The 26,718-nt window shown below is 38.4% G+C and overlaps 1 protein-coding gene across 1 annotated transcript in view; it reads left to right on the forward strand.

Annotated features, from left to right (window-relative positions):
* HMGA2 (high mobility group AT-hook 2) overlaps positions 1-26,718 on the forward strand; it is a 135,172-nt gene that overhangs the window by 103,468 nt on the left and 4,986 nt on the right. Inside the window, exon 4 of the mRNA XM_028110751.2 lies at positions 19,365-19,397. Within this exon, the coding sequence (XP_027966552.2) occupies positions 19,365-19,397 (33 nt within the window). The remainder of the gene's footprint in view (positions 1-19,364; positions 19,398-26,718) is intronic.

The raw sequence follows: 26,718 nt of genomic DNA on the forward strand, positions 1-26,718 counted from the left end.
AAACTTCCTTTCTCTGTGTGTGAAGGGAATGGATCTCTGCAGGTACCAAGATGTGACCTCCAAACCCTTACAAACGAAACTGAGATCCTTGGGGGAGAATTTCCCCAAGGCCAAAAGCTGTTTCTGTAGTACTCCAGAGCAGCTTCCGTATCCTGGAAACAGCAACTACAATCAAAGATAGCACCCTATAAACATCCCTCCTTTGTTAAAAAAATAGAAAGAAAAGACAACAAAAGAAAAGAGAGAAAGAGGAAAGAAAGGAAAGAGAGGAAAGAAAGAAGAAAGAAAGAAAGAAAGAAAGAAAGAAAGAAAGAAAGAAAGAAAGAAAGAAAGAGAGGAAAGAAAGAAAGAAAGAAAGAGAGAGAGAGAGAAAGAAAAAGAAAGAAAGAAGAAAGAAAGAAAGAAAGAAAGAAAGAAAGAAAGAAAGAAAGAAAGAAAGAAAGAGAAAGAAAGAAAGAAAGAAAAAGAAAGAAAGAAAGAAAGAAAGAAAGAAAGAAAGAAAGAAAGAAAGAAAGAAAGAAAGAAAAAAGAAAAGAAAGAAAGAAAAAGAGAAAGAAGGGCAAAACAAACAAACAAAACTTACCACCACCAAGAGTCCCTCCTAAGATCGGAGATAACCTACCCGTATCTGGCAGTAAGCCCAGACACACCAAAACACGTATTATCTAGAGCCTGGACTTGAAGCCCACGGCATCCACAGAGAGACAAGCATCTCTTTTCAATAGACAACTCATTCACAGAGTAGGGACACTCCCCGGGAAGTGACAGGGAGTAGGAAGAGGAGAGTAAAACAAAGAGAGTAGTTATTACCAGCCAGCCAATGGCCCCCCACACACCCGCAGGTTCTGCTCTTCTTCAGTTTAACCAAGCAGAACTCCAATCGACTCCCATTAAAAGTCAGTAGACATTTAGTCGACATGCAGAATGTGGGCAGGAGCTCATGTTAGTTATTTACTGCCCATCTCTGGCATTCCTTTTGGACATGACCAATGAGTTACAGCTGGCTTTTAGGCAGCGTGGCACACTCATTAACTAGCTGTCAGGAACAGCTACACCCTTCGGTCCACAACGAAATGAACGCAAATCTGGATTTACCAGAGGAAAATTCCAAACAGACCAGGAAAGCAAAAATCACAGACACCCTCTCCATAATAACTGGAAAACTGAAATGTGTGCGTTCTACAAAGAAACGCTTGACAAAGACCAAACTTTTATGCCCTGACACGGGACGAACAATGCAAAGAAAACCCTTGTGCAGCCGAGTTCAGAGTCAAGAGGGCGCTTCTTAGCCCTCAAAGACAGGGAATATAGTAAAATGCACAAAGACAAGTTAGTTGCTATGCTGTAGCCATTCCCCATCTTGCTTTGTTCACAGAAAGTGACCCTTTTTCCTAGCCCAGAGGTAAATCTGGTTGGTCAGAGCCAATTATGTGGCCCCATTCCCCCTGCAGGGCAGGCTGCTTGGGGCCATAGGAAGAGACCATCTCTCCCACTGGACGTGGACATTCCTGGAAGCGCCACCAGGAATGGCCATGCCCATTTGGGGACTCTGAGGGAGACAGACCGAGAATAAATCCAAGATGGCAGAGCAGAAGGACAAAGAATCTGAAGCCCCCGAGATTTAACCAACTGCTGAATTAACGAATTCTGGCGGTGCATTTTTGTCCAAGCTTTGTGTCATGTTAGATATATAATGTCCTTATCAGGTCCGTTTGCATTTGGGTTCCCTATTGTACCCAAAAGCATACAAGAGGAAATTTCCTTGGTGGGGTACTTGAGAGATTAATCAGAATTTATTATCTACATGTTTATAAATTAGTTTAATTTCCATTACTCTTCCCCACATACACTGATCTACAAAAAATTGAGGGAGATAAAGTCGTATTTAATATGTCTTCTCATGTCTTAAAAATATACCCATTTTCCTGTCCCACCTTTAGATCTGCATAAAGGTAGCCCTCTCGTGTCAGTGACAGCCTTACTGGAAGGAAGAATTGTCGTTTCCATGGCAGTGCTTCTCAGAGCACCACCCAGAGGACCGGTTGCTTATTTTCGAGTTCCCGAGTTCCTCCTGAATCTAGGAGTGTAGTCAGGAATCATCATTTCTAACCAGCACCTTTTATGAGATGGATGAAAGGTATCTCTACCACTTCAGGAAGAGGACTTCCTCCAGGCAATTTAGGGTTTAGAACTCAGTCAAAAACCTTTGTGGAATATTTACTCCAGGCAGAAGACAGAAAGTGTGTTAGCAGCTGAGCCAGGTGGGTGGGCAATTTCCCTGTTTGTGAAGAATATCTGGGAATTTTCCATTGTTGGTGTGGTCTGCACAGCTTCTCTGAGGTTGGAGCATGAAGTGGTCAACGTCCATAGCTCGGACTAGTAATTGTGCCTTAATGTAAATATATATAAATATTATACACATATATGCGGGCTTTAAATGGAGTGTTTTAAATGCCTCCCTCTGTATGGCAATGTGTATTTATATATATCATGGGTAAAAAATACGTGTCATGGGTGGTCACATTCCAAAGAAATGAACACATGCACAGAAGCACCAGCCAGTGAATGGAGAGACCATACAGAACAAGGAATCAAAGGCAGGAGACGTACAGATTTCTTGAGGAGAAAGCCACAGGGAGAGAAGAGGGGAAATATCTGGTGATGTAGATGAGGGGCCTATGTGGGAAGGACATCTGTGTGGGAAGCAGGCATCTTTATTCTTCCTCACATGTTGGTCACAGACAATAATATGTAATACATAAGATTATAAACACCACAGATACAGGAACTGTGGCCATGTATAGCCTGTGTCTTAGGCACCGTGGAATTTATGGCTAATATTTTAAGCATGATCACGTATTAGAACAGGTGATAAACAAGAGGGAAGGGAACCAACCAAAAAATTCATTAGCAATTATCTCAGAAATTTTAGCCTTCACCATCTTGACTAATTTTTTTTTCCCCCACAGACTTTTTGAAGGGAATAAAAGAAAAGGAAAGTATACATATAAAGATAAGAATAGCAGAATGGGATTCCTACTTTTATAGAAATCTAGTGAGAAACAAGATGCTATTTATATTTCTGAGACATCTTGAACTTTTTGATGAGAAAACTTTTTTCGGAGTAAAACCGTTATTATGAAAACAGTGTTCTAATACTGATGTGTCCTTTAAGTATATTAGAAACATTCTTTTGAACTAAGATCTTTAAAATTATTTCATCAAAATGCAGTTTTTCTTATTAGTTGGTAATTTTTTTTCGTAGTGAAATCATCCTCCTAGAAAGCTAGATTTTTTTTTTTAAAGTGCTATTTTTTGTGGATGAGAGAAGATGGCACGGATTTTTCCTAAGAAAACAAGCACAGAATAAGCCCATTGCTGGAGCGGTGTGGTATAGAACAAAAGATGTGGAGCTGTACAACGTGGGTTGACATGGGCGCTTCATTATATATTGGCCTTGTCATCTTTTGCAAGTCATTTGCTGCTTTAGGATCTTTCTTCTTCTGTGTAAATCTGAACAGCGTTACTTGCTTCAGATGGCCATTGTGAGGTCAACCAGACAGTACACACTAAATCACTTTGTAAAGTATATATTGCTGCATTATCATATGACTGATATAAAATGAAGTCATATGATCTAATCCTAAATTGTAATTTAAAAATATTTGGGGGGCACCTAAGTGGCTCCGTTGGTTAAGAGTCCATCTCTTAATTACAGCTCAGGTCATGATCTCAGGGTGATGAGATCGAGCCCCACGTTGGCTCCTCACTCAGTGTGGAATCTGCTTGTCCCCTCTCCCTCTGCCCCTCCCCCCGCCCCCCACACTCTCTCTCAAATAAATAAATGAAATATTTTTAAAAAATTTAAAATGTTTAATTCGATGAATGTGATCAGGAAGTGCAGTTCAGAGAGACATTTCGGGAGTAGTATAAACAAAGACACATAGTTTTTAAACTGGCAGTATATCGATTCCAGAATTATCCATCTTAGAACAGTTGACCTGAGTTAGGTAGTTCAGGGTTTGCCTGAAGCTAGCTCTACTTGAGTTTGAAATAGAGATTTTGGAGACAAGATGAATGATGCGTTTGGTTTTCTGAAGAAGGAATGAGACATTTTAATTTATGGATTCTGAAGAAGAGGACATTAATCCAGAGAAAACCTTGAGGGTGGGTCCAGGAAGAAGGTATTTTCTGGAAACACCAGGGTGCTGCGTGCCCTCTGGAAGTGTGAGGATGTGGAAGAAAGAGAACTCCCTTCTACAACTGTTTAAAAAATTAAAGGGTATAAGCTAATGTTCGGGAATAGTTAACATTTCTCGGATTGAATATTAAACTTCCTCCAAGGAAAACAACTCAGCTGCTAAAGTCAGCCCTAAGCTGGTGCCAAGAAAATACGGCTAAATTAGGGTTCTAGGAGAGATATGACTCAGTTAAGTATCATAGAGCTCACAACCCATAAACTATCCCTTTGTAGTCCTTGAGAACCTAAGAGATTACAAATAAATTTACTGACTCTTTCCTTAAGGAAAGGAAATGTCTAAAATCATGATTCAGCTTTTTAAATTCAATTTTCATGTGTAACTATTATAGCTGCTGGGAAATACTCAATACTCAAATCATTTTGTAAAACTATTTTTAAATGTTTTAGTCTAAGAACCAAATGTTCTTGGAATCAAAGAAATTTTTTTTCAAATTGAGTAAGTTTGATGTGTAACATTGTGTAAGTTTAAGTTATAGGGTGTGTTACTTTGATACATTTATATGTTGTAAGGTGATTGCTGATACAGCAACATTTATCACATTATATACTTATTACAAAAGTGTAGTGCAGTATTAGTATCTCTATTCAGTATACTGTACATTGATCTCGATGGCTTATTTACTACTCATTACAAGTTTGTACCCTTAAACACCATTTCTCTTAGCCCTCTGCCACCCCATTTCCTGGTAGCCGCCATTTTACTCTGGTTTTTTTTTTTTTTTAAAGGCTTCACTTTTTTAGGTTGATATATAAGTGATATGATACAGTACTTATTTTCCTCTGTCTGACTTATCTCACTTAGCATAATATGCTCAAGGTCCATCCTTGTTGTCATAAATGGAAGGAGAGTTTTCTTTCTCGTGGCTGAATAATACTCCATTGTGTATATGTATCCATGTATATATTCATTTGTTGATGGGCATTTGGATCGTTTCCATATTTTGACTATTGTGAATAACACTGTCATAAACACAAGAGTGCATATATCTTATCAAATTCCTGCTTTTATTTTCTTTGGGCATATACCCAGGAGTGGACTTGCTGGATCATATGGTAGATCTCTTTTTAACTTTTTGAGAAACCTTTGTATTGTTTTCCATAGTGATTGGACCAATTTACATTCCCACCAACAGTATATAAGGGTTGCCTTTTCACCACATCCTTGCCAGCACCTCTTTTCTCTTGTCTGCCTGATGACAGCCTGTAACAGGCGTGAGGTGGTATCTTAACTGTGGTTTCAATTTGCATTTCCTTGATGGTTAGTGATGTTGAGTGTCCTTTCGTGTGTCTGTTGGCCATATTGATGTCCTTTTTGGAGAAATGTCTATTTAGTTCTTCTGCCCATATTTTTAATCAGATTGTTTGTTGTTGTTGTTGTTGTTGAGTTGGCTGAGTTCTTTATATATTTTAGATATTAACCCTTTACCTAATATATAGCTTGCAAAAAAGTTTCTCCCATTCTGTAGGTTGTCTTTTCACTTAATTATTTCTTTTGCTGTGCAGAAGTTTTTGGATCTGATGTAGTCCCATTTATTGATTTACTTCTTTTATTGTTTGTGCTTTGACATCATACCCCCAAAATTATTGCCAATGCCAGTATTGATGAGCTTCTTCCCTATATTTTCTTCCAGGAGTTTTATGGCATCAGGTCTTCTGTTTAAGTCTTTGATCCATTCGAGTTCATTTTTGTGACTGGTGTGAGATAGGGATCCAGTTTCATTGTTCTCCCTGTTTCTCCTGTTTTCCCAGCACCACTTGTTGAAGAGACTACCTTTTCCCCATTGGGTATTTTTGAATATTAATTGACCCTAGATACTGGGGTTTAATCACAGACTCTCTATTCTGTTCCACTGGTTAATGGGTCTATTTTTTTTGTGCCAGTACCGTACTGTATTTATTGCTATGGCTTTGTAGTTAGTTCAGAATTCAGAAGCATGATATCTCTAGCTTTGTTCTTTTTTTCTCAGGAATACTCTGGCTGTTGGGATTCTTTTGTGGTTCCTCACAAATTTTAGGTTTGTTTCTTCTATTTTTACAAGGAATGTCTTTGGTATTTTGACGGGGATTGCATTGACTCTATAGTGTGGCCAGTTTAATGATATTAATTCTTCTGATCCATGAACATGTAATGAGTTTCCATTTGTTTGTCTTTCAATTTCTTTCAGCAAAGTTTTGTACTTTTTATTATACGGATCTTTCATTTCCTTGGTTAAATTTATTCCTAAGTATTTTTTTTTTTATTCTATGGTGAACGGGATGGTTTTCTTTATTTTCTTTATTTCTTTTTCAGCTGCTTCATTATTAATGTAAAGGAATACAACTGATTTCTGTATGCTGATTTTCTGTCCTGCCACTTTACTGAAATTGTTGACAAATTTTGACAGGTTTTTGACTGATTCTTTGGGATCTCCTATATTTAGGATCCTATTATCAGTAAATAACAAGTTTTACTTCTTCTTTTCTAGAAATATATCCATTTCTTCTAGGTTATGTAATTTCTTGGCACATAATTGTTCGTAGTAGTCTCATGTATATCAGTTATAATGCCTCCTATTTCATTTCTAATTTTAGTCATTTGAGTTTTCTCTCTTTTGCTCTTAGTCTAGCTAAAGGTTTGTCCATTTTGTTTACTTTTTCAAAGAACCAGCTTGATTTTTTTCTAGTTTGTTCTTATTTCTATTTCATTTTCTTCCACTTTGATCTTTATTATTTCCTTCCTTTGCTAATTCTCTGCTTAATTTGTTCTTTTTCCAGTTCTTTAAGGTGTAAAGTAGGTTGTGTATTTGAAAGCCTCCTAATTTCTCAATATATGCATTTATTGCTAGAAACTTTCCCCTGAAAACCACTTTTGCTGCGTCCTATAATATTCAATATGTTGTGTTTTCATTTTTATTTGTTTCAAGATAACCTTTAATTCCTTTTGAGTTCTTTTTTGACCCAAATGTTGTTCAGAAGTTTATTGTTTAGTTTCCACATATTTGTAGATCATCTCACTTTCCTCTTGTTGATTTCTAGTTTCATACTATTGTGGTCAGAGAATATAGTTGGTATGATTTCAGTCTTCTTAAATTTACTAAGATTTGTTTTGTGGCCTATCACATTTCTATCCTGGATAGTGTTCCATGTGCACTTGAGAAGAATGTGTACTTTGCTGCTGTTGGATAGTATGTTTTGTATATGTCTATTAAGTTCATTTGTTCTAAAGTGTGGTTCAATCCCAACAATCCCAATTTCCTGGTTGGTTTTCTCTCTGGAAAATCTATCCATTGCTGATAATGGGGTACCGAAGTCCCCTACAATTACTGTAGTGAATTGTCTATTTCTCCCTTAAGATCTGTTATTAACCGCTCAGTATCTTTCAGTGCTCAGGTATTGGGAGCATAAAAACTGAGATTGCTATATCTTCTTGACATTGACCCCTTTATCATTGTATATTGACCTTCTTTGCCTCTTGTTACTCTTCTTGGCTTGAAGTCTGTTTTGCCAGATATAACTATGGCTTATGCTCACCTTCTTTTTATTTCCATTTGCTTGGAATATCATCCTCCATTCCTTTAATTTTGAGCCTGTGTTTTTCTTTGGAGCTAAAATGAGTCTCCTTTAGGCAACATATAGTTGGATCTTGTTTTTTTATCCATCCAGCCACTCTGTGCCTTTTGATTGGTGAGTTCAAACCACTTACACTTAGGGTGATTATTGATACATAAGGATTTACTACTGCCATTTTACCTTTTGCCTTCTGGTTATTTTGTCTCTCCATTATTTCTTTTTCCTTCTGCTTTTGTCTACCTTTGTAACTTTGTGGCTTTCCAGGGTGATTTGCTCAGTCCCCCCCATTTTTTATGTTTCATGTCGCTACTCTAGATTTTTGCTTTGTGATTACCAAGAGGTTTGCATAAAACATCTCACAGATAAAATAGTCCGTTTTCAGCTAATAGCAATTTATCTTCTTCTGCCTATAAAGTTTCCATCCTTTTACTCTTCTCCTTTTATATTTTTGATGCTACAAATTATCTCTTTTTAGCTGTGATTTTGTTACCAAGTAGTAGTAGTCAGTTTTTTTAATCCTCTTTTCCTTTAACTTTATGCTATGGTTAAGAGTTTCACATACCATTCTAAAAAAGAGTTACAGTTCTAATTCTGACTATTGATCACCTTATCAGAGTTTTGTATACTTTTGCCTTTTCAGCTTGAACAGCTCCTTTCAACATTTCTTATAAGGCAGATCTAGGAATGTTGAACTCCTTCAGCTTTTGTCTGTCTGGGAAAGCTTTTATTTCTCCTTCATATCAGGTCAATAACTTTACCAAATAAAGTATTCTTGGCTGGCAGTTTTTATCTTTTAATATTTTGAAAAGGTCATTCCACGCTCCTCTGGCCCAAAAAGTTTCTGCTGAGAAATCTGCAGTAGCCTAATGGGAGTACCTTTATAAGTTACTATCTTTTTTTCTCCTGGCTGCCTTTAAAATGATTTCTTTATTGTTGACTTTTGACACGTTTAATATAATGTGTCTTGGAGGTGGGTTTTTGTTTTGTTTTGTTTTGCATTGAGAGAGCAAGGCGTTTTATTAGCTTCATGGACTTGTATATCCAGTTCCTTCCCCAGGTTAAGGATCTTCTCAGCTATTATTTCTTTAAACATGTTCTCTGCTTCCTTCCTCTTTTCTCCTTCTGGGATACCCATTATTCTTATGTTGGCTCTCCCAGTGGAGTCGGATAGTTCTCAAAGGGTTTCTTTACTTTTTAAAATCTCGTTCTCTCTCCTCTCCCACTTAAATAATTTCTACATTTCTATCCTCGAGCTCACTAATTCTCCCTTTCATATGATCTGCTTTATATCCAATCCATTCTAATGCATTCTTCATTTCACTTATTGAGGTCTTCAGCTCTAGAATTTATTTTTGGCACTCTTTTAGGATCCGAATCTTTTTGGTAAAGTACTCCTTCTCTTTATTCCTGAGATCGTTGTGTTAACTTTCTGAATTTTCTTATAGCTTGTTGAATTTCTTTATAACAGCTCTTTTAAATTCTTTATCAGTTAGGCTGCAATATTCCATGTCTTTGGGCTCAGTTGCTGGAAAATTGTCACTTTTTGTGATACTGTATTACCATGGTTTTCCATGGTGTTTGATGAGAAGTGCCTCTGCCTCTGTATTTGAAGTAGGGAACATCTGTCTTGTTTAGGCAGTTTTGTTTACTTTGATTGTTAACAGTTCAGGAGGCTGGTAGTTTAGAGCCTTCCTTTTGTTTTCCAGAAGGTGGCGTTATAGCATATGTTTTTGGTCTTTCTTACCCAGAGCTGACTCCCCACTAATGTTGGCAGCAAACACATAAAAGGGGGAAAAAAAAAAAGTGAAGGGTGGCCGCAGAGAAAGAGACATGTGGTGTATTTAGCACTTGGGCTTTGGGTATGCCTGCTGCTTGGTAGGGGTATTCTCAAGGGGGAAGGATCCTAGTGGTCCATGAGCAGTCCTCTTGACTCCTGGGGGAGACAGCAAGAGAGCTTTCCTTCAGCGCTCTTTGCCTAATTCCCTTTCCTTTCCTTCCCCCCCACCCAGCCCCAGTCACTGCCATCTCTTCTCAGAGAGAGCAAGGGTTCCCTCGGGCTGCAGGGCATGACCAGGCAGACCCTCACTCACTGCCTTCACCCTACACCTCCTTTGTCAAAAAGGTTGTGCTGGCTCACTGCTGGCCAGCCACCCCACTCTCTCTGCCACCACTGTCTCTGCTGCCTGGGGGCTCCACTGTCATTTCCTTGAATCTGCCACCTCCTCTGTGGTCCAGTGGATCTCTCAGTGTCCTGATGTGCTGTGCAGGGGCACTTTTTTTTTTTCCTGTTATGGGTGTCTGAGTAGTTGTAAATCAGAGAGGAGAGAATAAAGGAGTGACTCATGCCATCATGATGTTGATGTCCCAAAGAAATTTTCTAAGTACTGATTCTAAATCTCTTTCATCAAAATAAAAGTAATTAGAACTACTTTATTTTTTTTTAAGATTTTATTTATTTATTTGAGAGAGAGAGAATGAGAGATAGAGAGCACGAGAGGGAAGAGGGTCAGAGGGAGAAGCAGACTCCCTGCCGAGCAGGGAGCCCAATGCGGGACTCAATCCCGGGACTCCAGGATCATGACCCGAGCCGAAGGCAGTCGCTTAACCAACTGAGCCACCCAGGGGCCCTAGAACTACTTTAAAAATCACATTATTTCTGGGGCGCCTGGGTGGCTTGGTCAGTTAAGTGTCTGCCTTCGGCTCAGGTCATGATCCCAGGATCCTGGGATGGAGCCCTGCGTTGGTTGAGGGGGGCTCTCTGCTCAGCGGGAAGCTTGCTTCTTCCTTTCCTGCCACTTCCCTCTGCTTGTGCGCTCTCACCCTCTCTCTCTGAAATAAATAAATAAAATCTTTTTTAAAAATCATATTGTTTCTATCATGAGCAATTGGCCAAACATACAAGAAAAGATATAAATGTTATGTGAGAAATCGGGAATAATTAGTTTAAGTTCAAATCCAATTTCATATAACGACTACCTGAAGAATCAGTCAAATGTTAAGAAGACATATGTCTTAAATGGACTTTCAGGTATGTCACCAACAAACTTGGAGTATAAATTATTGCTCATTTTCAATAATATATAATTTAATTTCCATGATCACACAGATGTCTATCTTCATCTAGTATTGAATATTAATTAGTCTTTCTATCTAGCTAAAGCTGACATTAGCTAAAGTATGAACTTAGCCCACAACATCAGTGCATATGTGTTTGATTTGCTGAAATCCAGCAGCATGGTGTTTCAAACATTTATTCATTTTACTTCGGTGCTGTTAACCATGTGTGTATATGCAGAGTGAACTATAGCTATGTGAATGGTTATATGCAGAGAAAAAGAAATATGTAAAGAGAATAACTAAATAATTTGAGCCTTTAAAAAATACATAGTGTTTCTGTTTAAAAATTTGTAGAATAAGGAAATAGGACTGAGACAGATTAATTATTTTTCTATGAAGGAACATTAATTCCACCATTTTCACTCAGGTGAAATGTTTGCCTGCAGGTGAATTTTGTCCTTAAATCTTGGAGAATCATAAAAATTGAGATGAAAAGTCAATTCATGAGACCATGTCTTCCCTTACCCCACCTGTGTGTGACTGTTCACTTCAGAATGCCTTATATTCCCAAAGCACGGCCATCTTCTATTTAAAAAAAAAAAAAAAAGTCTCTTAACTGCTGTAACTCAAGAGCACACCATAGTATCATTTTAAAACTAACCATAGTTTTGACAACATTACCCCCACACTGCATCTTCTGTTTTGTTTTGTTTTTTAAGCTAATTATAGGAAATTTCTTTCCTATCTATATTTTTTGTGTGTGTGATAGGAAAGAAGTGATACTTTTCCTCTTATAACAAGTCTTCAAATTTCTTCTTACATCTCTTTTTCTTCTGTCTCTACTTTCTTATTTTCCCTTTTAGAGGGAAAAAAATCATGTTGTCTTTCCCTATTAGAGGGAAAATAATCATGACTATGGCTTTTACACTTAAAATTGCATTGAACATAAGAGATTACATTGCACGTAGAAAAAAATAGTCTAAAATTGCACACTGTATTTGAATATATTTCCTTGTTTGTCCCCCTCCCCCATAGACTCTAGACTTCTTGAGGCCAGGAAACATTTCTTATTTATTTTGTACACCCAGTCCCCCTCTGCTTTATAGTTTATCAAATATCAATTAGAATCTGGTGAACTAATGAATAACTTCGTCAGATTATGGAAGATTGGCTTTCAAAACTAATCAAGACACTGAAATTTTTAAAGGGTCCCCTGTTGATCTTTGCCCTCCATTCTGAAGGTGTCTGAAAGGCCCCAGAGTGAAGGCTAAGACTCCAAAGGATTGGCCCCCAAATCAGTTTTCATGAGAACTATTGTGGCATGTTGCCCTACACACACAGGCTGATGTTAATAAACACTACCTAGAGCAGATTGTGACTATTCTCATCCTTGAACAGATGAAATGAGCCCAGCCACAGTGAGGACACTTTGCTATAATAATCCAATAAATACTTTTGAAATGGTGCTTACTTTTTTCTTTTGCATTAAAGTCTAAGAGTAAAGCCAAGTAAAGTAAAAAATAAAGAATACCTTCCCTTCCACCACCAGTACCAAGCAGAAATTCTGGAGATTTTGCCAAAACTCCCTATAGATATATCACTTTTTAGGAGACTTTGTACAGAGAACTACAAAATCTCCTTTGCACTATAAGAGCCAGATGTTACTGTGAAATTGTAACCCTCTGGGCTACATGTGTACACACACTGCACAGTCATCTCTAACTGCACACAGAAGGCACAAGAAATAGGAGTCATGACTTAACTCAAGCTTTTTCTAAGCTGGAGGAAGATTGCCACCGGCTAGTTGCCGTAGATGGTTTCTCTTTACCAAGACCTCCCACCACTAGGGGGCAGGATCATTCTCAACTGAGGAGGCCATGAAAACAAGACTTCCAACCCAAGAAAAGTGGTATATGCAACAAAGACGGGATGTGTATAGCTGTAGCTGAGTCTCCTCCTCACACTGTCGCACCAACATTTCATCTGAAATAAATTCTTCAAAGTTTAGACATACCATATTCTTATCTAATTACCAAAAAAAAAAAAAATTCTTAGGTAAATAAAATAATTTTGGGTCATTTGGCATTAGAGAGTACCCTGAACTCCACTGCCCTACACTAGTGTCAGTAACGGAGAGTTGACCATTTTAAATTAAATTAGAAGTTACATTTTTCCTTTTAGAGCTCTCCTGGGTAACCGCCAAGTATTGTTACATACAAATTATCCTAGCCATTCCGTTTCAGTGAAGAGGTAGAATTCAGAAGGACTTGTGTGTGTATGAGAAGAAGTTAGCGAGATGATCACAAAGCCAGCCATGGTGTACTGGAAGAAAAGCTACAGAATAAATGAGAAAACTGGAACATCACACCTGGTATAAGCAAATCCCTTCTTTCACCCCAGAGTCTGGAGGACTTTGGCAAAATATGTGTCAGGGTTAGGAGCCAGGGTGGGGTGGCATGGGAAATTGAGTGCAGGATCTAGGTGCACAGGAAGTATAAAAATCTGTATAGGCTACCAAAGCCTCACGACAAATCACAAAAATTATAAGGAGAATGGTCACCTTACCCTGATTCTATTAGGCTAACCTATATGAACTTGTTGCTATCTTACTGGGTTTGACAAACACGTGTGCAAGTTCATACGGTTCAACCTAACAGTGTTAAGTCCTGCTGAGTGAAAGGGAATGTCCTGCCTCCACCTATCCTGGTGACACAGGTCTGATGGAGGATTTGCATCTAAAGATCAGAGACCTTTATGTGACCTTCCCTGGAGCTCCGGTGTTCCATCGAGGGGCCCCAGGGCATCCTTGGAGGGCAGGGAATGGCTTGGAGTAGAAGTCAGGTGAAGGAGGCGCTGGCATTCCTGTCAGACGTACCATTTTGTCTGCTTTCTGTTGTGGGATTCCATTGAAGATCTGATTTGTAAAAGGAGAGGGAGATGTTCTTACACTTTTTAAAAAATGGTTCAAAACCTGTAAAGCATGTTCATTTTGTTAAAGGAACCCCAATATAAATCTTGACTTCCAGAATATTGAAGTTTTAGAGCTGTAAATCCAGAGCATCATGAACAAGTATGTTGATTACATCATTTCATGAAAGGCAGGAAAGAATTTTCATTCTCGATGATGGTAATCTCCCTCCAGTTCGGTTCATGTCATATTCAGAGAAAATGCATTCAAAATAGCACTGTGAAATTTCAAAGGGTGAAAGGCATATTTCTCAGCACATAAATGGAAAATGAATCTTGGTGAATGGTTATATACAGAAAGAAAGGTCTTTTTTTTTTTTTTTTTTGCCTTTAAGCTCTTTGAGACAAAGGTTGAAAAGGGGTATTGTTCAAAACACAAGTCAAAAAAAAAACTCCCGTAAGTATGTACACCACATGACCTGAAGCTGCTGTGGGCCTTCATGGTTCATGGCCATGTTTGAAGTGTTTATGTAGAAACTGGACAATTACTTGTGTAGAATCTGGGCTGTGTCTACTTATTGAATTTGGTTGATACTTTTTACTACAAATAACCAATTAATTTAGTCCAGAAAGCAGTTGAGGTAACTGAGCAATAGGTCGATTTATTTAATGAAATTTTCTCCAAATGGTAGGGATACATTCATCAGTCAGTTCAGGCAAAACATGAAGGTGGTTGCACTCATGCGGTTACAATTGCAATCATAAGACCCACTTTTTCAACGAGCTGACTTAGGCATAAAGGGCTCTCTGGAAGTCTAAAAACAAATAGCTGTTTAGAAATGTTTTTAATATTATCCCATATTTAATTTAAAATTTTAAATAGCTGAGCTTATCTGTGAGATGTTATTTTGGGAGATGTTAAAGTCCCCTTCAATGTTAACTCTCATTTCAAGAGAGTGACACTGAAGGGGACTTTCATGTCTTGCAGAGGAAATGAGAGTTTTAAAATTCTTTTTTTAGTAAATAGCTAGGGGAATCTGTCTTACTCTATACTGCTGTGAGAGTGAAAAACAATCTACATGAAGAAAAGATTGTGCTAAGGAGCAGAGGTACCTCTTGATTGAACAACAGTCTTATGATTTTAAAGCAAGTGGACAAAACCACCTCCCAGTGGCTGGCAAAAACAAAAGATATAATTAGATTAAAAATCTGCTGCTTATATTAAACCAAAAGACCCACCTGTACAGAGATCTGAATGAAGGGCTATTTTCTTTCAAAGGTCAACTTAAGACACTTTACATAATTATCTTCCTTACCTTACTGCACATTGTACCTCATTTTTTTCAAAATGAAGTTGGTAAGCCCAATTCCAGCCTCATTTCATTTACTGTCTAGATTAGTACTAAAAATGAGCTACTAATGTCTAGGCTCTTTGTTATGAAGGATTTTCTTTCAATGCCTACCAGAAGGGTGGCTTAGCTGTCTAAGTATCAGCTTTAAATACCTAGACTCCGTGGAACCATAGGTTGGATTCTCAAGAGGGCCGGGGAACCCCTTAATTATTCTGAAATAGATGGTATAGCGGGCCATTTCCTACACAAGTGCCATTCTAAAATACTCTGTGAACATTAAAAATTCAATAACTATTTTCTTTTCTTTTGGAGAAATACTGGTTCACTGTATGATGTCAGAAATCTAAAAGTATGTGCTTTCCTTTTTTGTATCCCTTGCACTTTCTTAGCATGCTGTATCCTATGCTCTGTACAAACTTTAACAATATTTATTTGCATAAAGTTTGTACTTTGAATTTGGCTGACTTGTCCAGTATAAAGATGGGCCCACAGAGAACCACACTTTGAAGTCCGGGTGGTTAGAAAGGGCTTTTCTGAATCTTTCCGTGATATGTTCTAGCCATGGGTTCTTTTTAGTTCTCACGGTCTTATTTTAACATTGTATTAACCCAAAGCACTTGATCTTCAGAGTCCTTTGTTGTTGTTGTTGATGATGTTATTTCGTTCTGGCTGGAAAGCTCTCTTTCACCTACTGTGTTTGAGATGTTTAAATGCAACAGTTGAGTGGGAGATTTGCATGAGAATCTTCTTGAAAGGTTTAACTCTCTCTTAACACAAGGAACTCAAAATTTCAGTGCACTAAGAGTTTGTATGCCAAGCCAACAAGGTGCCTAAAGTGTATGAACTCTCACCATGTGCACAGACAGTTAGAAACAGAGTCATCAGAAACACCTAAATAAGCAAGTTAGAGGACTTTGTTACTTGTTCAATACAATCGTCATCATGAAATCCATGCCTTTAAAAGGGACTTCTTCAGACCCTCCACAATTGGTAATGAAGGAAGAATCTCCAAGTGGGAGCCAGGGGATCAGCTGGCCCTGTGGGGCCTAACTCGTGTCCTCTGGCATTCACCTGTCACCTGCAGCCTTGTAAAGCAGAGCTGGGCCCTGCCCAGGAAGCTGGGGGCTTCCTCTGCCCATGGCGGCAGTGCGGAATCCTGAGATCCCAAAGAAGGGGAATCTGGAAGTAGAAGTCAAGGCCACTCTCCTCCTGAATTGGATCTGGATTTGAATTTGACTTTAGAGGGGGAAGTTTAAGGAAGAAAATGGGTTTCTTCAGAGTACTATACAGGGGATTAAAAGAAGCAGAAGACTCAAGTTGTTTTAGCTTTAGAAAATGATCTTAGGGGAGGTCATTTTGATTCCCTATGCCTTAGTTTCCCTGTAAAAAAAAAAAAATGGAAATAATAAGGCCTGGGCCCTCCTGGTCACAAAGGGGCAGCAGCTGTTAAAAATACAAAGGATTTTAGCCTCTATATGGGAAATGCACATGTAAAATACGACTCATGTATGAAGGTGCAGGGAAATATACCGCCAACCACACTACCGATTCATATGCAAGTTGATATTATTCAGTTCTTCTTCTAGGGATGTAGGGGCCAACCATGTTTTTGATGACAAGAATCCTAAGAGGCAACTGGTTTTTAGGTATCAACACTTAGTCCTAAGCTAGGAGACGCCCTGAGGAAGATAAGAAAACTTGCGGTTTGTTTGGTGTCCCAGAAGATTTCCAGATTATCGTTTGTTGCCTTTTCCTTTTTATGAATGGCTGTAGTATTATGCTTCCGTCTGCATTTTCTACCAAAGCCATTCATAAAAATAAAAACAAAACAAAATAACAACCACAGAAAACTTTCTCGGCACCGTCTGGAGCCATTGGGTGCCAGAGGCTGGGAAAACATCCTGGCAGCCATCACCCCAACCAGCAGTGAGAGCATTCAAGGGTCTGTTTGTTTGGTGGTCTGAGAAGTATGAAGTGCTGTGTGGAGGGGCAGCTGGTAGGAGTTCTGTGACACCGACTAGGCCGGGAGCCAGGGCTGGCTGAGGTTCAGACATTGTCTTTCCCCTCATTGAAGTGTCAGGACCTCATTCATGGAAAATCGGGTGAGTTGGCAGCCCTTACAGAGGATTTTCATTGAGCCCCGCGGTGTGCAGGAGTCCCATGAATGCGGGATCCTCAGCCAAAAGAGGAGGGGAACTTCTGGGCCATAGAAACCAGTCAGCCTGCAAGAATGTGTGGGGATTTGAAACGGTTTGGGAGTAAACATGTGTACAGGTGTCATCGGCAGGAAGAAAGAGAAGGAAGAAAGTGGTCTGTCCTTACAAATGACTCTTGTGAAATGAATACTCTCTCAGCACACCCTTCGGAATCCTAAGAGGCAAGAAGTCTTCATCATCCTTGGTTCAGTACCACCTGCAGAAAAGATCATCTCACAGTCTGGGCTTTTAGGATGTCATCTCCCCTGTGACTTATAGGCAAAGGGAAGAGCACTTTTCTTTTCAGTGAACAGAAGTATTTTGTCATTTTAAAAAGTTTTTTTTATCTTGTTCATCTAAAAAAAAAGCTCTGATGATTTTTATCTAACATGTTTACTACATCAGCAGTAGGACCATCACACCATCATAGAAATTCCAAGAGGGATGAAAATGAATAGGAGCTCTATGCCCCGTGATATGGTGACTTGGCCCCAACTTCTGTTATTTGGGAGAACGGTAGTGATTTTATTTTTTTCATTTGTGCCACAAAAGCATGTCACGATCCACATCAGAGTGGCTCCGTCGTGTTTGCAAATCCTAGTGATGTGTAGATAGAAGAAGTAAGGCTTCTAGTTGGACTTGAGAGTGAGTACTGGAAGTAATCCATCAAAAAGCTTGGGCTTCAGATCCTACTCTTACATTAACCAAGAATAACTTAAATATCTTTCGAATATTCCAATTGTTGGAAAATTAATTTAGGCTGGGTAGAAAAAACTTCCCTCAGATGTTTCACTCAAAAAAGAGAATTCTGCTCTACATATATAATTTAAGAGCTACAGATGTAAATAAAACAAAATAGGCTGCAAATGAAACCATCAAGAAAGTGAACAAACCACAGAATGGGAGAAGACATTTGCAAATCATATTCCAGTGACACTCACATCCAGAACATATAAAGAACTCCTACAACGCAATAATGAAAAAACAAACTTTAATATGAGCGAGAGATCTGAATAGACATTTCTCTAAAGAAGATATACAAATTGCCAATAAACACATGAAAAGATGTTCAACATCATTTGTCATTAGGGAAAATCAAATTGAAACCACAGTGACATTGAACTTCACACCCAGTAGATGTTTATAATTAAAAAGACAGGCATTACCAAGTGTTGACAAGTATATGGAGAAATTGGGACCCTCATATGCTGTAGGTGGAAATGTAAAATGGTGCAGCTGTTTTGAAAAACTGTCTGGCGGCTCCTCAAAATGTTTAACATAGGGTTACCTGTATGACCCAGAATTCCACTCCAAGCTATCTATTCCCAAACGAAATGAAAACATGTCTCCACTAAAACTTATATATGAATGTTCATGGCATTATTCATGATAGCCAAATGGTGGAAACCACCCAAATGTCCATCATCTGATGGGTGGATAAACAAAATGTAGTATATCCATATAGTGGAATGTTATTCAGTCATAAAGAGTAATGAAGTACTGATGGGTGCCTACGACACAGATGACCCCGGAAAACATGGTGCTAAGTCAAAGAAGCCAGACACAAAAGACCATATACTGGATGATTCCATTTACATGAAATGTCCAGAATAGGAAAATTTATAGGGACAGAAAGTTGAGTGGTTGGTTAGGGAATGGGAGGGTGACTGGTAAGGCAGGAGGGAGTGGGGAGCAGTCGATAATGGGTATGGGGTTTCTTTGAAAGGAGGTGAAAATGTTCTAAAACTACATCGTGATGGTGATTTTAGAACTCTCTGAATATACGAAAGAAACTTTGAATTATATACCTTATGGGTGAATTTTATGGTATGTAAATTGTATCTCAAGAAAGCTGAGTGTTTTTAAACAAAATATTAACAAATTAGCCCCTTTGACTCCTCAAGTGAATCTAATTTTAGAACCAATTTTTTGTCTTTACTTTGCAGGCAAGTGTCTATATTTAAAACGTGTATACTTAATTATTTTCATTATGTATGTTTCCTTTTAAAATATAACAGTTCTTTTTGTTTGTTTCTTCCCTAGCCACAACAAGTCGTTCAGAAGAAGCCTGCTCAGGTAAGAGATAGTTATTATGATTTTTTCCTCCCAATTAATATAAAAAGTGAAATTAATATAGTTAATTATTCTATTATTCTATAATTAATATAGAGTGAAAAAGATATGACCCCAAATTAAATCTTTTTTTTTTTAAGATTTTTAAGATTTTATTTATTTATTTGACAGAGAGACAGCGAGAGAGGGAACGCAAGCAGGGGGAGTGGGAGAGGGAGAAGCAGGCTCCTTGCTCAGCAGGGAGCCCAACGTGGGCCTCAATCCCAGGACCCTGGGACCATGACCTGAGCCGAAGGCAGACGCTTAACGACTGAGCCACTCAGGCGTCCCAACCCCAAATTAAATCTTTAATTAGAATTTTTCTAGTTTTGATTATGTCAGCATCACAGTATTCTTGCAAATTTGTTGTGTCCTTCAGACAAAGCCAGGAATACATAGTCTGAGATTATGTCATTAAAAACCCTAGGGTGTGCCTGGCTAGCTCCGTCCATAGTGCATGCAATTCTTGATCTCCAGGTTTTCAGTTCAAGCCTCACGTTTGGTATAGAGATTACTTAAAAATAAAATCTTAAAAAAAAAAAAACCCTAGACAATCAAGGCCGGAAGTATACAAAGCAAATATACTTTAAAAAGTAAAATCTTTATTTCTGTGCCTCATATAAAACAAATATTTAATAATCTTATCACGTGTTTTGCCAACTCTTAAACATCAAATTTTGTCCTTTCCTTCTATCTATCCATATTCCATTGACTTGATACAGAACTTATTAGCTGAAAAATATATTGTGACTTATGACAGGAACATAATCTGTTTATTGCTTTATTCCATAACCTTTGATAATCCCAAAACACCCCCAAAGAAGGCTGGGGAACTGGGAAATTAAGTTATCCCAGCTTTGCAGATTGATGAACCCTCAGGTCCTTCCTCATTGGCTGAATCAGATTTTCTGTAGTTTTAGCAACATCAAAATTAGGAACCAGTTTTACTTCTTTTATTCTTTATGCCTGGTGTTCCTTGTCCTGAATATAATCTATACGTAGAAACAGAAGAATCATATTTATTGAGGAAGTATATCTGGAAGGGGAAAAAAAAAACCTGAAGAATAAATTAACCATGATTGCCAAGTATGTGAGCTGTTATTAAAATTTAAGAATGTCCTACTATTCTCCACCTCTGGGTTTAAAGAGATGCCCAGGAAGGGGCACCTGGGTGGCGCAGTCAGTTGAGCCTCTGACTCTTGGTTTCCACTTGGGTCATGATCTCAGGGTCATGGTCTTGGGGTCACGGCCTGGGGGTTGTGGGATCGAGTCCTGTGTTGGGCTCCACACTCAGCTCGGAGTCTGCTTGAGATTCTCTCTCCCTCTCCCTCTGCCCCTCCCCAACTAAAATAAATAAATAAATCTTAAAAAAAAGATGCCCAGGAGATCTGAATAGATCATACAGAACCTGCTAAAGTACGTCGTTACCCAGTGCCATGGGTTACCAAGTTCTGTTCTTTGTAGAGCTCTTTCATATACTTTAAAATATCCATGGGATCTTTTCCTTAGAGGTGTCTAAAAATGTACTTTGCACCCTGGTGTCTTGCCTGAGAAAGACCATCTGAGCAATCATATGTGTCTACTATTCTATACAAATGCTGCTTGAAAGAAAATTGAAGCTTCTAAACACATGTAAGCATATAGGGAAAGTGTGTCAATAATTACATGTGTGTTTTAAGTAAAATAAAAGCAGAGTTAACATGAAAAAAAATTCTCAGGGCTGCCCCCTTAAAAGCCAAGAGTGGTAAGGAGTACTAAAAGTAAATACCCAGTGTTTGTTTGTAAACAATATTTAAATAAACAAAATATAAACAAAAACATTTTAAGTAGGAGATTCCAAATATATTTAGCCTCTCAACTTTCATCAGTAAGAACTTCAAGAGAAAGTAAATTTAAAAGTCAGTGCATTTGGGTCAGTGCATTGGGAACACTGCAGTGTTCACTGTTGCATCACTGGCTGTGAACAATAGGTTAATAACCTTATGTGGTCTGTTAACGACATTGATTCATTCTCTATTCTTGGTGTTGTAGGGAAGATGAGGCAAACAAAGACAGTTACTGCATCTGAGAAATGTGTAATCTAGTTAAAAAGTTCTTAACATTGGCTTCATATTAGAATAACCTAGAGATTGTGTGTGTGTGTGTGCGCGTGTGTGTGTTTATGTGGCTATTATATATATCTCAGTATCACACATATATATATATGCCTGAACCCTGCCCAGTAGTGTGTGCGGAGCCAGCCCTAGTGAGCCAGTTGTAAGCATCTCTTTCAAATTGTATGTTTGGTGATGTCAGGTAGGTAGCTTAAAATCCACTATGGTGTGAGTATTTACCCCATGGAAATTGACAGCTACTACAAATCAGGACCTTTTTTTCCTGGCAAGCAAGTTTACCTACACACTGACCCCACCCTTCAGTGATTCTGGTTATTTGATCTGAAGACTCAAGCATCATTATTTTTTATGAACTCCCTGAATGATTCTAACGTGTAGCCAGCCAGGGGTGAAGAAAATACTCGGTGAACACACATGAGAAGACATTTAAACATTTGTTGAACAAATGACCACAGAATGCCAATGTATATGAGGCACATAGGGGATACAGATGGATGAGTGGAATGCCAGGCGTTACTTAAGGGGATAATTCCTGGAAGACTTTTTTTTTTTAAGATTTATTTATTTATTTGAGGGAGAAAGAGAGTGCGTGTGAGTGAGCAGGGGGAAGGGCAGAGGGAAAGGGAGAGAGAATCCCACGCCGACTCCCTGTTGAGCAGGGAGCCCAACACAGGCTCGATCCCAGGACCTGAGATCATGACTTGAGCTGAAATCAAGAGTGGGCCACTTAACTGATGAGCCACCTGGGCACCCCTGGAAGACTTTTGATTTGTTTTTGTTGTTTAGTTGCAGAGGGGAAAATGGAGACCTAAATTAGGGAAAGAAAGGAAGATGTTATCAGTGAAGTGAGTGGCATATTCCCAAGTAGAGAGGCAGAAACAAATAAATCATAGGTGGAGATTATCAGTGTAGCCAAAACTGATGGCAAATTGGTCAGTAATATACCAAGAAATCACAAATTCTTTCTCGAGAGAATCAGGACTATGGAAGAAGGCACAGATGGATTGGGTTGGTCTTCACTGATCCATCTGGCTGTCTTACAAACCTGCTCCAGATTTGCCCTCCAAAGGAAGAGTTCAGAGTTTAAAAAAAAAAAAAAGTGAGCTCATTGGGCTTCCTAATCTTTGTTGTCTAAGGATACAGTGATGAATTATATAAACATGGGGGCTACGTGGAAGTTCATGGAGGATAATGTAAATTTAACACTACATACAAAAGGATCTCTTCCTTTTCCATCTGTTTATTTCAAAATACCCTCCCAGATGGCTTTTCCATGTGGCAGTCTGGATTAACTCAGGCTCATATCCTCTCTTCATCAACAGTACTTTGAGGGGCTCCATTCAGATCCTGTTTTGAGGTGGTGAATATTTTAATACAATTAAATATTTTACATCTAAGGAAAAGGGCTCAGCGCTGTGTAAAGAATACCTAGGTTTTGCTTTTTGGCCCCGTCACTGGGTGAATTAATCTCTCTGTTCCCTATTTACCCATCTATGGACTGGGATAATAACATAACCCCTTGCTCCCAAGAAAATTTGGAGAGATTCAAAATTATATAAATTCCAGAGCGTATTGCTATGTTCTGACTTATTTTTGGCTGCTGGGTTTTTCCTTTCCAGAGATTTATACCCTCAAAAATCCTAGAACTCGCATTAGTTCAAAACTGCTATCTTTTTCACAGCACTGTTTTAAAAATGAAGATTGTTTTAACTAAGGGGGAAATGTTACAGTAACTGCCACATCCTCTCATTAAGACTAAAGCAGTCAGAATCAGTTTTCTTGTATGTATGTCACATTTATATGGAATTACAAAGACTCTATTGTAAAATATCCTAATGCCATCAAACTCTGCAAGTTCCCCAGAGCCTCAAGAATGCCACTTCTTGAAACTGGAATACAAAGCAGCAAAATTCATTCTGAGGAGACAAGTCCAGAATTTTAAGTTTCAAAATCTCAATATATGGTTATGTATATAAATACATGTGTCCAGAGAAGAATAAAAATTTAAGGGAAGCCCTACTGCAGGGGTTTGTGTTTATAAAGCCCACCAGGCGCCATGAGCGAGAGACCTCAAGTGGGTCCCACATCCTCACGGGAAAGTTAATGGCCTCTTAACAATCTTAAAGAGAAAAATCTGCAATAGTCACATTAATTTTTTAAATTACAAAAACTGTGAAAACACAGCTTCCTGGGGAACTCTGCCAAATTTTTATTTAAAATGACAAATTAAGCAATAAATAGAAATTAGCTAATATGTTCATTTTTTAGCAATTTGAAGCAGTTGACTTCTCAACCACATGGATCACGTCCTTAACTTTAGTAGGAAATGGTGGTAGGATTTGTTGTCATTGTTGCTTTTATAAGATAACACCGTAAGAGTGTCAGGTTATTATTATTGATAGAGCGTTGTTCCTTGAGTTTTTATTTTGATATGAATAAATCTCATACCATGACAAACTTCTAAAAAGGTTTTGCTGGTTCGTCGGCTATCTTACTGTTTCTTGATTTCCTTCTTTTAAGGCTTTACGCGGAGATCAGAAGGGACTCCTGCTCTTTAATTCAGACACTTTTTTTTTTCCTCACCTGAGTCCTACCCAAAGGGAACACAGGTTTTAAAAATCCTAACAGTTCTCCTTAACTTTCAACCCAATTTCCTCGTTGTTGTTGTCCTGGCAAGCTCCACCTCTACCAATTAAGACAAGTGTAAACCTGCTCCTTTTCAGTTTCCCAATTCCCAATGAGAGGCTTGGAAAGTGCTCTGTTTCTAAAAGAGTAGAAACAAAGCTTTCTGTTTCCAAGGAGAATTTTTACCTGCAAGTAACATCTTCTGTGGGTGGTGTGTACCTGGGCGAAGAATTCTCAATAAGCCTGGTTATCATGGGATTTTTTTCCCCTCTTGAAAAAAAAAGGTTGAATGTTTTTACAGGGACTTCAAGGGCCGTTTTAAGGATGTTTATATTTCAAACAACCTAAACATTGTTTGGAGCAAAATGAGAGATTTCATTTTGGGACAAGCAAGTTGATGAATGGCAGTCAGCGTCTTGTTCTTAAAGAAGGCATTTTACTGGGGGCTCTTGGTCTAGACACACAAAGGGGAGAGGAGACAGAGGGGAGAGCATTCTCAATCTAACACTCGTCTTCTAAATGGTACCTTGGCCAATGCAGCAAATAGTTCCTAATAAATCAGACTTGCAAATAGTCACTCTTCTACTCACTCAGGGAACACAGTGATTTATGCTGCCTAAGTCATAAAGAGTACTGATTTATTTATTTTCCTACTTATGCTCTTTCAAGCTGGTAAAACATTTTGTGGGCCAGTAAATGTTTGGTACCAACTGGCAAAACATGAAGAATTCTATCAAAGCCCGGCCTAGTGGCACTGTTTTGTTGTATACGAAATACTTTTTGATTTAACCTCTGACCTCTGACATTGCAGAGGTCAAGGGAAAAGGAGAGTCTAGCACAGGAGAAACCAGCGTTTAACCCTTACAGTAAAGTCGCTCAAGGATGTAACAGCACAGGAGTAGGGCAAGGAAACATAGCAAAATGATTACTAACCATAAGCACACAAAGTAACTAGTTTGGCTAACCCTTGTCATAAAGAAATATGGGCAAGGTGAACTCAGCTGTGTCTTGTCAGGGAATGTCTCAGAGAGATGACATAAACTTCTAAAAGGAGTGAAAGAACATCACTCAATTTGGGGCAATACATAAACCTCCACAGGGCAAAATTTAGTGTTTCTAGGCTTGCCAGATTTCCTATAGGAGTTTTTTTAAGTATGATTGTTTTTAACCATGTGGTAAAGTCCATGGATTAGGCTAAAAAGGAAAATGACAGTGTCTGCCTGTTTTCCTCTGCATTTTGAGGTGAGTTGAATAAAAACCAATCGTTGACTCAATATGCAAACTTTCTCCTCATTATCCAAACATGCTGACCCAAATTAATATGAATAAGTAGTAACTGGTTTTAAAACCTGATCTTTCTTAAAAAAAAAAAAAAATCCTTAATGTTTGAATAGCAATATCTTGCTTGGTCCAGGACACTTCCTTTACATTCAGGAAGTGTTTGCAGAACACTCGAGTGTATATTGAGAAATTGTTTGTTGACTTACTATTATTACTGATATTTTCCTATTTTATTCAAAAGTCCCAGCTCAGGACAACAAAAAATGTTCGGTGAAAAACGTTTGATTAAAATCCAGGAATATTCTCTTCCCTGGCAACAAACACAACAGATATGCAAAACTTTACACACAAAGAAAAGCAAGAGAGAAAAGTTTTCGGCTGGTCTTTGCCACCAACCAATAAACACGTCTGGAATATAACCACTAAACACCCTTTGACGTAATCAATTTAAAAGTTTTGCGGGGGTGCCTGGGTGGTGCAGTTGGTTAAACACCCGACTCTTGATTTTGGCTCAGGTCATGATCTCAGGATCATGAGATCAAGCCCCGAGTTGAGCTCCACGCTAAGCATGGAGCCTGCTTAAGATTCTCTCTCTCCCTCTTCTTCTGCCCCTCTCTCTCCCTCACTAAAAATAATAAGAATAAGAATAAAATAAATAAAAATAAAAACTGTAAAAACAAGAACATTCCTCAACAGTTTCAGAGATGTTGAAATAAATGTCCTTCTTCTGAATGCTTCCTTCATGCAAAAATCCTTTTGCTACATCTTTAGCTATTTTTCAAACATGAGGCTCCTTCAGTAAGCATTAGAACTGGCATGGAAAATCGATAGAGCTCGTGGCCCTCAGAAGTGGTGACTTACAGGATCCTGAAACTTGCAGTTAGTTTATACATGAAATGATTTCCCTATCTGTGAAGTGTGACTCTCTTCTCAAGATATTGATAAATATCCCTTCACCCCTGGAAAGAAATCCGTAGTATCATAGTTGAATGTTACCTCTGTTTACGATACTTTCAAGTGACAGAACCTTGATCGAGGGTGCAGATGAGACAAACAGGAGTGCATTTTAGAAATCAAAGACATCTCGTTTGTTTTCTTTTGGGGGCATTATTTAAAATTTTCTTTCTCAGCAGTCTCTCATTGAATCACAGGTAAAGAAATAAAGATAGAAAGAGTAACTGTAATTAACAATAATTATTCTACACTATATCTTACAGGATCTTATACTGTTTTGTTCTGTTTTGTTTTTTTCAAAATTTTCCCGT

This window comes from Eumetopias jubatus, unplaced genomic scaffold, assembly GCF_037043125.1.
Source record: "Eumetopias jubatus isolate StellerSeaLion01/CBP00866 unplaced genomic scaffold, mEumJub1_p1.0 scaffold_8, whole genome shotgun sequence".
In the NCBI taxonomy this organism is placed as follows: Eukaryota; Metazoa; Chordata; class Mammalia; order Carnivora; family Otariidae; genus Eumetopias; species Eumetopias jubatus.